Source organism: Cebidichthys violaceus, unplaced genomic scaffold (assembly GCF_023349555.1).
Source record: "Cebidichthys violaceus isolate CVI_PGR_0920_01 unplaced genomic scaffold, fCebVio1.0.p SCAF_29, whole genome shotgun sequence".
Classification (NCBI taxonomy): domain Eukaryota; kingdom Metazoa; phylum Chordata; class Actinopteri; order Perciformes; family Stichaeidae; genus Cebidichthys; species Cebidichthys violaceus.
The window spans coordinates 2,989,043-3,001,542 of NW_027176472.1; the positions used below are offsets into that span (position 1 = coordinate 2,989,043).

At 45.7% G+C, this 12,500-nt stretch overlaps 1 protein-coding gene across 5 annotated transcripts in view; it reads right to left on the reverse strand.

Moving 5' to 3' along the window:
* pcbp4 (poly(rC) binding protein 4) overlaps positions 1-12,500 on the reverse strand; it is a 102,140-nt gene that overhangs the window by 37,889 nt on the left and 51,751 nt on the right. For 4 of the 5 annotated variants that reach the window (XM_068722058.1, XM_068722059.1, XM_068722057.1 and 1 more), the window contains 4 exons: positions 12,478-12,500; positions 11,309-11,332; positions 9,571-9,603; positions 2,348-2,464 (listed from right to left, as the gene is read on the reverse strand). The exon at positions 12,478-12,500 is cut by the window's right edge and continues 308 nt beyond it. In XM_068722058.1, the coding sequence (XP_068578159.1) occupies positions 2,348-2,464; positions 9,571-9,603; positions 11,309-11,332; positions 12,478-12,500 (197 nt within the window). Of the gene's footprint in view, positions 1-2,347; positions 2,465-2,854; positions 3,143-9,570; positions 9,604-11,308; positions 11,333-12,477 lie in introns of those variants that run through there. The other variant, XM_068722061.1, reaches the window with a different exon arrangement.

Genomic DNA, 12,500 nt, shown 5'->3' on the forward strand with positions numbered 1-12,500 from the left:
GAACGTCCTGCGGAGAACGTGTTCTAATCAGTTTTTATCTGAAACCCTGCAGAGTCCTCATCACTCGGCGTCACCTCTCTCTAACCTCACCCGTCTCCACCCGTCAACTTGACTCCATCTTTAAAAACTTCTGCTCTTCATTCTCCATTAGACGGAGGAGAAGCTTCTCTCGCTTTCTTCTTTCTTGTTTTAATTGCACGTCCTCTTCAGCGGCTTCTTCTTTCTTTTACTTCCTAACTTCATCTCCCCTCCGGTTTCTCATTACATACCATCTCCCCCCTTTGCTCTCTCTCTCTCTCTCTCCCTCTCTGTCTCTCTCTCTCTGTCTCTGTCTCTCTCTCTTTTAATTAACTCAGGTAATAAATAGCGAGCCTGAATCACCTGGTCTTAATACGATTGGTTCAATCAATTAGGGCCTCGTCGCGTCTCCAAATGTAAATAGCAGCGCCGTCTTGTCTGAGCTGCCCGTCGGATGAACGTGATCCGAATAGATGAACAACACGGCGCCTATTTATTTATTTATTTATATATTTATATATATATATATATATATATATATATATTTATATATATATATATATCGTATATCGTCGTGGTAATTGACAGACGGCACTGGTCCACACGTGCAGCCGGTGTCTCGGGATGCTGCGTGTTTAGCCGAGCTGTGAAATGTTTTGTGTGGGAGGAAAACAATCCGATGTTCTTGATCCAGACGTGCAGGAGGCTGCAGATCGTTTATATGGGATGCCGATGCTCAGTGTTGTATGTGTGTGTGTGTGTGTGTGTGTGTGTGTGTGTGTGTGTGTCTGTGGTTGAAAAAGAAGATTTAGATTTTCTTTTCTGCCACTTTAGTCCTCGTTGTGTGTTTTTCCTTTTTCCGTAAATAAAGTCGTGTTTTTCCATCTATATTTCAAAATAAAGCTGCAGTTTGTGAAACACGAACGAGACGTGAAACCAAGTTCTGATGTTTTGTCTCATTACGCATTTTCTTTAATCCTCTCCGCTGCTCTCTCTCTCTCTCTCTCTCTCTCTCTCTCTTGAAGATTAATCTTAATTCATAACCCGACTATATCGCTTCATCTAGTCAGTGATTCTCGTCAACGTCCGCTCTGCAACATTCTGACTCATTTCATCCGTCTTTGCGTTTCCTCCACGTCTCTCCGTCCGTTCGTCTTCTTCTTGATTAAATCTTCTTATTTCACCCGACGGCGCTTTAGAGCACAGATGTATAAGAGAAGCAGAGACGTAATCTAGAGAACAGCTGATGCTCTCGCTCTGATCACTCTTTATTTAATCCCTTTTGTTCGTACTTCTTTCTTATAATCTCTCTTCTTCGACCTCATTAACTTTATTTTTTGCACCTCATCTTCTTCATCTCTTTCTTTTAAACCCTCCTTACTCCCTCTCGCTTCCATCTCTCCTGCGCCCTTATTCCCTCCATCTGCACTCTCTCCTCGTTTCATTTTAAAAGCCCATCCACCTCTCTCTAAATCTCTGTCCGCTAATATCCACTCATTAGAATATCTAAGATTTAAATATCGGCTGCCTGGATTTAAAGCTTCACGTGTTAAAGCTGCATTCTCTCTAGTGTCCACCAGGGGGCGACTCCTCTGGTTGTACAGAAGTCTAGTCTAAAATGACTCTACTTCTCTCTTGATTTATTCCCTCAGTAAACATTGTAAACATGAGTTTATGGTCTCAATCTCTAGTTTACAGTCTTCTTCAATACAGCATGATGTTCATTTAGTACATTATGCTCCATTTAGAGTCAAACACACCATAAAGAGGGGGATGCTTTAGGGGCGGGGCTACACGCTGATTGACAGGTCTCTACCAGAGACGTATACGGCGTCTCTACGTCACTCCTCCTCAGTCCAGATATGGACACGTCTCACTTGATTTGACTTTCACATTAAGTGTGAAACTCTTCAGTCACCTAAACATGTTGTGCAGTTGTACTTAGCTCCGCCCACTCATGTCTGTTATGGTTTAAAGAGGGTCAGGTGTGTTCTCACTGCGATCTAACCGCACTAGAGTTAGCTTTCAAACGGCTTCTTCAGCGGTCTGAGGTCTCCCAACCACACAAAAAAAAAGCAAATAAGAGATGGACAGACAACCTGTGTGTGTGTGTGTGTGTGTGTGTGTGTGTGTGTGTGTGTGTGTGTGTGTGTGAGAGGTCAGACAACCATATTGGACATATAATAAATGTCTCCCTGGCAGAGCGCAGACATATTGCAGAGGAAGTAAAGGTCAAGCACTTCACTCAGAGCGGCTCGGGAACACCACTGGGAGCTCAGAGGTGTGTGTGTGTGTGTGTGTGTGTGTGTGTGTGTGTGTGTGTCTCTACCTCCTCCAGTTTGAACGTGATCATGGTGAAAGCTCGGAACACGCAGTCCGTCTGCCCCGTGATGGTGATGATCCTCTCCGGACACGAGCCCTCCGAGATGTTGATCCTCGCACTGCTCTGTGGGTCCGGACAGAGACGGAGGGACAAGGGGGGGGGGGGGGGGGGGGGGAGGGGAGGGAGGGATTGTGGGAAATTATTCATTTTGGGTGGGGGCAGGAGGGAGGGGAAAAGGGGGAGGTAAAGGGACGAGGGGGGCAGTGCAAGGGGAAGGGAAATAAGGAAAAACAATCGGGGAGGAAGGGAGGAAAGTGTGGAGCAGAGTGGAGGTGAGTTACGAAGGAAGGGGGAAGGGAGGGAGGGAGGATGGAGGATAATGGACAGAGGAAGGGGAAACACAGGAGAGAGAAAACACATTAGTGGGGGGGGAGGGAGGGAGGGATATGTGGGCCACTAAAGAGGAAGAGGAGGAGAACCGGCTCCCCCCCCCGCTCCCTAAAGGAGACTCACCTGTGATGAGGGAGGAGAGAGAGGGATTACGAGGAGGCTGGAAGAGGGAGGAGAGAGGAGGGGGGAGGCAGGCGGATGAGAGAGAGCGATGTAGTAAATCAAGGTTTTTCCATGAGAGGAGGTAGAAGGGGGGGGGGGGGGAGGAGAGCAGAGGAGGAAATGAAAAGGCGGTGAGAATATATTGGGGGAGATTAGGGAGAGAAAGATTATATTTTTTGACGAGGAGGACGATGACGGGAGGAAGACGGGAGTCAAGCCCAGGAAATGAGAGGAGAGGTGGGTGGAGGTTTATTTAAAAAAAGAAGAGGAGGAAGAGGAAGAGGAAGAGGAGGAAGGGGAGGAAAGGAAAGTGAGAGAAAAAAAGGAGGGACCAGGAGGAGAGGAGAGGAGACAAGGTGGGTGCAAATATTTGAGGAGAAAGTGAAGATTTAGAGAAGGTGCAGTAATAACAGTACGAGGACGGGGGGGGGGGGGGGGGGGGGGGGGGGATTGAAGTGTGAGTTAGAGGAAGAGGAGATAAACAGAGAGCCTGGAGGTGCTGCTCCTTCAGGAGGAGGACACATCTGGTTCTTCATCGTCCTCATACCAACAGTAGACACACACTCGCGTTTGTGCCAAGATAAAGCCGACATTGCACCGTCCATTTTCACGACAACCCAAAAATAAACGCGTTCAGGAAACGGCCCTCCAAACCGTCATCACTCATCTGTGAACTGAGATGTAATAAAGACGTGATTCACATTTTAAAACTGGAACAAACCATCAGCCAACACGTCGCTTTGACCTCCCAAATGTTCAAGCTTCACGAGTTAAAGCTGCATTCTCTCTAGTGACCACCAGGGGGCGAGTCCTCTGGTTTGTATAGAAGTCTATGAGAAAATGCGATTGTGTGACTGTGCGATTGTGCGACTTTGCGACTGTGTGACTGCGATTGTGAGACTGTGTGACTGTGTGATTGTGCGACTGTGTGACTGTGTGATTGTGTGATTGTGTGACTGTGCGACAGTGTGATTGTGCGACTGTGTGACTGCGATTGTGCGACAGTGTGACTGTGCGATTGTGCGACTGTGTGACTGATTGTGCGACTGTGCGATTGTGCGACTGTGTGACTGTGATTGTGCGACTGTGCAACAGTGTGACTGTGCGACTGTGCGATTGTGTGACTGTGATTGTGCGACAGTGCGATTGTGTGACTGTGCCATTGTGCGACTGTGTGATTGTGTGACTGTGCAACAGTGTGATTGTGCGACTGCGATTGTGCGACAGTGCGATTGTGCGACTGTGTGACTGTGTGACTGCGATTGTGCGACTGTGATTGTGCGACTGTGTGACTGCAATTGTGCGACAGTGCGATTGTGCGACTGTGTGACTGCGATTGTGTGACTGTGCGATTGTGCGACTGTGCAATTGTGCGACTGTGTGACTGCGATTGTGCGACTGTGTGATTGTGTGACTGTGCGACTGTGTGACTGCGATTGTGTGATTGTGCGACAGTGCGGCTGTGCGGCTGTGCGATTGTGTGACTGTGTGACTGTGTGACTGTGTGACTGTGTGCATGCTTATGTTTTTTTGTGAGTGCTTGTTAGTGAGACTCACTCCCCTGTGGTCCCTGATATCACCCTCTGTAGAATGCAGTCTCCTCTCATTGTTATGTAAATAGAAGGAATGTGCTGTCTCTGTATGAAAGTGTGTGTGTGTGTGTGTGTGTGTGTGTGTGTGTGTGTGTGTGTGTGTGTGTGTGTGAGAGTGTGTGTGTTGCACCTTTTGTACAGCGATTGGTAATAAAGCAGTGATGGAATAACTCTCTCCATTTATTATCGCAATAAAAATACATTAGCTGCCATTTCTCCTCCTCCTCAATCCGTTTACTGCTATTCATCTATCTCTCCATCCATCTCTCCATCTATCCATCTATCTATCTATCCATCCATCTCTCCATCTATCCATCTATCTATCCATCTCTCCATCTCTCCATCTAGCTAACTAGTATGTCCTTCCTTCCCCCACACCCCGTTCATTATTCTTTTTTTTCATACCCCCTCATTATCCATCCATCCACTCACTCACTCACTCACTCACTCGTTGCCTTTTATCCTTTCATGTGATCAGCCTCATTATCATTAATTTATTGCCCCCCCCCCCCCACCCTCACCCCCCTTCACCTGCTCACTCGTCTCACTGTTTTGCAATCACACCGTCTATCATTTCCGGACCCCTCTGTCCTTCTTGTGATCCTAACTTAACCCCTGTAGTATTAATTACCCTCCTCCTAACCTTTCCTTCACCTCACTCGTTTCCCCCGCTTCCTTCGCTTCCCGTTTCCATAGATCCGCATTATTATTAATAGACGCTCAGAACAAGTTACGGTCGCAGGTATAAAGAGCGAGGAAGTGACGTCGTTTTTTAAAAAAGTGAGGAAGACTACTTCCTGGAGAAGGGCCGAACAAACCAGGAGACCCGTGTTCGTGTCCCAAAGTCTGGTCGAGTTATCGCAGAGTTACGTTAGTGATGTTTTCGGCGCTTTTTCCTCTTTACGTTTATCTGAGTTATTTTAAGACGGTAACGACGCTGCAAAAAAAGAAGAAAAAAAAAGACACGGGAAAAAGCCTGAAATGCTTCATCGTGACACCACGGTTTTTTAAAGAAGTATCACATTCTTAAGCTTAGTGTTTCACACACGATGTGTTCAAAGAGGAAATATCTGACTCATAATGACGTCTTTTCTGAGATAAACAGCGATTATTTAAAGACAAAATGATTTCCAATCCCAGGTTTTGAGGTTCAGAGGGTCCATTGATTCACTCTCTCCCATATGTGAGAAACTGGTTCCTTTGCTGGTTCTCCTCCTGTTCCTCCCTCTCCCCCCCTTCTCCTCGTTCTCCCACCCTAATGAGCAACATGTGCAGCAGAACGTCGTCTTGCTGTCGGCCTCTTGTCTCCATTACTCTTCATTTGGAGAGGAGGACGGATGGACGGCCATGTCATTCAACTGGATTACTCTGCTCTGCTTTATTAGGGAGTCATGCTGCCAGTGTGTGTGTGTGTGTGTGTGTGTGTGTGTGTGTGTGTGTGTGTGTGTGTTTGTGTGTGTGTGTGTGTGTGTGTGTGTGTGTGTGTAGTGAGCAGGTTTGCATGCACGTCTAGGTACGAGTGTGTTTCTGTGTGTAAAGCTGTCATGAAGAGCTACAGCCTGACATCAGTGCTTTTATTGACTCGATGAAAAGGGGCTTCTTGCATGCTGTGTGTGTGTGTGTGTGTGTGTGTGTGTGTGTGTGTTTGTCCATGTGGTGATTCTGTCTCCAAAAAAAAAAAAAAAGTGCTAAAAAAAGATGCAGCCTTGAAACACTGGATTTCGGGGAGTTCATTAGGGGAAGTGAACACCGGTGTGTGTGTGTGTGTGTGTGTGTGTGTGTGTGTGTGTGTGTGTGTGTGTGTGTGTGTTTGATCCGTCAGTTTGCATACACAATGAAGTGATGGAGTGAGGTTTGCGCGGGGAATAAAGAAGAGTAATGAGAGGAAGACGAGGCTTATAAATCCAGTCCGACTGTATATCCAGTGTTGTGGTTTGTCCTTGAGAGGCAAACAGCCATTTAAATATTCATGTTCCTGCTCCGACAGAGAAGACAATCTGTTTTCTTTCTTCCTCCCGTCTCTCTTCAGAGGCGATGAGTCGGATTTCTTTCTCCAACGAGGTCGATGAGGATTTCAGTTTCAGTGTTAGTCTTGGATTTTGATCTGTTTCGATTGCAGTTTCACTTTCACTTTCAGTCGTTTAATATGGAAGAGGTGGACGCTTAATTCGGTCAACGTTGCTCTTCATTTATTTTGTAAAGCTGCATTCTCTCTAGTGTCCACCAGGGGGCGACTCCTCTGGTTGTATAGAAGTCTAGTCTAAAATGACTCTACTTCTCTCTTGATTTATTCCCTCAGTAAACATTGTAAACATGAGTTTATGGTCTCAATCTCTAGTTTACAGTCTTCTTCAATACAGCATGATGTTCATTTAGTACATTATGCTCCATTTAGAGTCAAACACACCATAAAGCAGGGGATGCTTTAGGGGGCGGGGCTACACCGTGATTGACAGGTCGCTGCCAGAGACGTATACGACGTCTCTACGTCACTCCTCCTCAGTCCTAATATGGTCACTTCCTGTTCACTGGTTGATTTATGCGCAGTCATCTTCAAACTATTTCTCTTCAGACACGTTTCTAAAACTATCTTTCCCTCCAGAATGTTTTTGTTTTGTGGATAATTATTGAAGGCAAGCAGGGAAATAAAGTGAGTGAATCTATGCCTCATTAAAACACAGCGGAGCGTTGTGTTCCTGTTGAAACACACCGGAAGGAGTTCTGTGAGCTATTTTGAGCCTCGTTAAAGGAAACCCAAATTGAATTTGACACAGAGGCTTTTATTTTGCAGGGACTCAGGAGGGTTTCTGTAACACAACGGTGAGGATTTGGTGACACAACACGTCATCCTTGTTTACCCAGCGAAATATAAAGAACACACACATTCAGCCGGTACCTTCACTCCCCCTGACTTACTCTCTTCATCTGCATGTTTGGAGGAGGACGATCTCTGCTTCACGGAGACTCTCCTCCGGGGGGGGAACCCCCACAATCTCTGCTCTCTCTGAACCTATAGCAAGCTGCCTCTCGCCGTCACGTCAGGTGTCGCATAGATCAACGAGCCACCGATGTGTTTCCGCGTTCGACGGGGACGAGAGCGCGGAACATCTGAAGTCACGGATCCACGGTGTTTAAATATTCATGCGGCTGCGGAGAGAGCGACTCCAATATCACGCGCAGTGTTTTGCCGGAAGCGAAAGAGGAATTACTCGAGCAAACAACGTGAAACCAGCGTTCCTTTGGATCCAATTTATCAAAGTGTATTTTGGTTGTAGTCAAATAAAAGGTCCTTTGATTGGCGGTTTCGATCCCCAGCTCCTCTTGTCCACACGTCAATCCGCCGGTTTTAAAGTAACACGATGAGCTTTTGATCGATTATTCTACACAATTCCTTCTGCGGATCAACAGAAGCGTTGGACACGGTTCACTGAGCTCTACGTCGAAACCGCGAATCGCCTCAAACTCCCTCAGGACTCCGGTCTGTCCGTCTCTTTCCTCCGAGGACAACTCATCGGACAGGATTCCTAAAACGGGTCACAACGGGATCGGACGTGTTCATCAAAAGCCTCTGATAGTATTGCGCTCTTCGTGATCCTTCATGTTGCCCAACTTTTATGAAATTGCCAAATCACCAAAGTTGCGTTCGTCACGTTCCCGACACGCCAAAATAAAGTAGTTAAATTATGATTGGATAAAAGGTCCAACGTGTAAAACATTACCGGTTTAGAGATTATTACAGACGTTCTGTGTCAGCCAAGTCTCACGGCAGTTTGTGGAATACTTTGGTTTTCGTGTACGAAGACACAAATCGTTGTTTTTTCATGAAGCTCGGCACGAAAACAAGGCCAATGGAAAGTCAGTTCGGATGAATTTGTCTGTGGAGAACGCATCCATGTGACGATGCAACGATCAGACATGGCGACATAATATTAAGACCAACCGATCGGAACAATAACAGGAAATTCCCGTCAGTTTCTCAGCTCCTGGATCAGAATCTGTCATTTAAAAGTTCTGTTTCTCCGGCTCTCTTCTTCTGCTTCAGACGCTCATTTTGTCGCTTTCAACGTCCTTCTGGCTCTCTCTCTCTCTCTCTCTCTCTCTCTCTCTCTCTCTCTCTCTCTCTCTCTCTCTCTGTCTGTCTTTCTCTCTCTCTCTCTCTGTCTCTCTCTCTCTCTCTCTCTCTCTGTCTGTCTTTCTCTCTCTCTCTCTCTGTCTCTCTCTCTCTCTCTCTCTCTCTCTCTGTCTCTCTCTCTCTCTCTCTCTCTCTCTCTCTCTCTCTCTCTCTCTCTCTCTGTCTGTTTGCATCTCTGACGGAGAGGACCGATATTCCACAGGGATCACTGCTCCGAGTGGTGTTACCATTTTAACAGGCTGCTGACAGCGAAGACGGCACAAAGACGTAAACGATTTCCCCGATACGAACGCAGCTCACTCTGCAGCGGCGATGTGAAGAATTTAAAGTTGTTGTCACTTAAAAAAGGAGGACAGCGCCGGTCCACCTTAAAAGTCGGCCCGCCTTAAGCGCACCGGAGCTGTCGCTAACTTCGGGGCTAACCCTCTTCAACCTTCTGGCTCTCTACCTCAGTCTCTCTCTCTTTATTCTCATCCCTGTTCCCTTGAAAAGATGGAGAGGACAGATATTCCATAGGGAAGCTCCACGTCTTCCATTTTCACGGCTGTCTTCACCGACAGCGACGACAGCCAAAGATGTAAACGTCAACGTCGGCCGACGTCACGGCGGGCGGCCAAAAACCACAAGAGCACACCTTCTGATGTTCTAAAAATAGGCCGATGTGACGGGAATGTGCAGGCAGAGGGACACGTCTCCACCCTGAGACGTGTTTGTTAAGACTCTGATGAAAGCTCTCCTTTTATATCGTGACACTCTGGATGCGGCCCGACTATTGTGTGTAAAGATTAAACGGCGCACAAGCTTCCTGTTTTCTCACAGCTTTCCGTACGGATTGGCACAGCATGTAACTAGCGTTGCATCGGGAGGGGGGTTCGGGGGGGGGGGGTTGTTTATGGATTAATAGGAGACAGAAGGAGACGGAGACGAGAGAATGTGCAGGACGGGGGTCTTACCTCTTCTCGTATTCTCTTCACCGTTTCCCCTTTCTGTGGACAGACAGGAAACACAAAGCTGATCTGTGAACTGAGAGTGTTTCATTTGAGTCTCTAAAAGAGTCAACGCAGAATAATGATAAGAATAAAGATCAATAAAACAGTATAATGTTGTTAGAAGAAAGCTCCATGTGGCAGCTACTAATGCCTCATGCTATGATACCAATGCATTCCTATGGTGAAGGTAGACATGCGGAACTTTGGAAACCAGAAAACATAAATCTCGGTTAGACAAAAGGCTAGAAATGCGCCGCCCGGGGTAAACCATTGTTAAAATTTGGAGTCGCACCGCTCATCAATGTCACACTTACCCCAGGAAGTCAATCAAATACAGCAGGAGGCGGGCTTTACTACTTTACCTCCGACTTCCTGCTCAGGTTCTAGCCAAGGATCCCATTTATTTCTATGGAGAGAAAAAGAGCCGGGCGCAAGTTGCGCGATGGGCGCGACTTGCAGCGTGTTGACGGACCATTTGCGGCATCTTAATTTGCATAATCATGACTCAACCTCAATTTTATGCAAATTGAATCCAAGGCAGCAGGCTCGCCAGACTCAGATCGAAACCGAGCAGCGCCGAACGACAACGAATCGATATTCTGCATCGCTTCTTTTTCTCCCCTCAAATGTTTTCAGAAACACATTTTGATAGTTGTGTCACCAGGCCACCATGTTGGAAAACAGTGGAGCCAGAAACATGGCGACTGGTGAGTTGCCCGTGTTGTGCATCCACTGGAGCTGGCAATAAATGATGGGTTCAACCGGTTTGTGCGGCTAGTTTTTGCCACTTCAAGAACCAGCACCTCTGCATGCAAGACGCTAATCCTGTCGATTGACGGACGGCTATCGAGGGTCGGCTATCCGTCAGTAAAAAACAAAATTAGCAATCCCCAATTGTGACACACGACACACTAAACAAGAAGACATTTTATAAAAAAGAGCAATGTAAAAGTGCGTCTAATATCTCAGCTTGACACCTGTCCCTATCACGCGAGCCAGACAGGGCGGCTTTAGAGAGCATCGGTTCTGCTCAGTTTGAGACGAGAGGAAAACCCACGGAGAGAGCAGCTCACTGCAACTGAGACGCAGCGTTGTGTAATTTTCACGCCGTCTTAATGTCAAGAGACCGCGAGCTAATAGACCACACAGTGTAAGAGATGAGGAGGGATTTAAATATATGCTGAAGGAAATCAGCCTCAATCACGGGTTAGCGAATGTGCCGAGAGGGCGGCGGTCATTATCACACTTCACTTGGCTGTGATATATTTGGAGCGTTTTTTTATTTAACGCGTCACACAGTGAAATTGACTCGCATTCCCCGGAGAGCCAGTAAGTAGAGATTACAATGACATGGCCTGACTGGAGATTTTACACACTATTAATTCATATTTCACGGCAAGTTCATTTAACGTTGCAGCCGGATTACGATTGAACGTTATCTCGAGCGGCGTGCCGGTTTTTAGAACGGCATGGACTGAAGATGGGGAGGAGTTTTCCTCATCTCTATGTGCAATTACTGCACGGCTTTTCTAATGCGACTAAAAAAAAACCCCCCCGATGCTGGACGACTACTACAAAGACACCGTGATCCGCTCTGTGCTTTAATTTGTTCCAACGTAAAAAGAGTTAGAGCGGCCATTTTATTTGCCAAGATATTCAGACTTTTTGTCTTTTTTGAGTGCAGTGAAGCAGTGCGACTCACCTTGCCGATGATGCTTCCTACTTCCTGTGGAGAAAGAGAGAAGATGATTGTTAATCCTCAGCGGACAGATAGAAAAATGAGTCAATTCTGCCTATACAGAAATCCCAAAAAAAACAAAAAGCACCTCTCTTTGGGTAGTGAATGTGCACAGGGTGAGTGCTACTGGATAGGGGAAAAAAAACACTTTTATACTGTAAACGGTTTATTACTTCCTCCTTGAAAAACATGGCAACAGTTTCTGTTTTGTATCCAGTAAGTCAGTTATTTTTTGTTGTTGTATTTTGTCACTTTTTTTCTTATAGTATACTTTGGTACTTGATTTTACAGGGCAAACATGTAATTAAATAATTATTTAACTACAGTAAGTTTAGTCTTTTAGCTTTTTAGGCATTATCGGGGATTATGGTAATAGTAATTATGTGAAATTACATAGTTTTAAATTCAAAACTCAATATCTAGGATGTTTGATTTACTGTAGTCACTGACTGTCTCCTCAGTTATAGAAAACATCTAGTGGACATTTTGGTGTTGCTTTAAAGGATAATTAGCATTATTTCGTTTTTTTTTTTATTTCTGCCAACAAACCCCATGACAAGACCAAAACCAACAATGTGTTATGTCGTCTTCACACCAAAACATGAAGCTCCATATTGGTAGAAACAATAACGGCTATATGACGTTATTTTGAGTGTTGATAGAGCAGCTACAATGCTAGCTTAGCACCGATCGATTCAAACTCCTTTCAGAAAACAAGCATTATTTGCATGTAGTCTTGCCGATAGACCTGACAAAGCACGAATTCAGACTTTTTACATATCTGCATCATTGTGTAGTTATTTCAGCATCTTTCTTTATCCGTTCACTGCAATTAAATCACAGAAACATTTGTTTATTTTGGGTTCATACAGCTGTAGTAAACCAGCAGACGTGTGTCTTTTATCAAAGAAACAGGAGGAAATAGTGCATTTGTTGGGGACTATTGTTAGCGGCGGATTAATAATAAATTTGCTGCAGTAGTGAGAATTTGTTGAGAGCAAACTACTGTTTGTGTTGATGGGGATGAAGGAACAACGGTGAGGCTCATTGATGGGTTTTAAACGGAGATCTATGGCTATGGATATCGGGATACTTGTTGGATTTTATCTTTTGGCTCATAAGAAAAATCTCACCTTTCCGTGCATGAGGAGGCGCA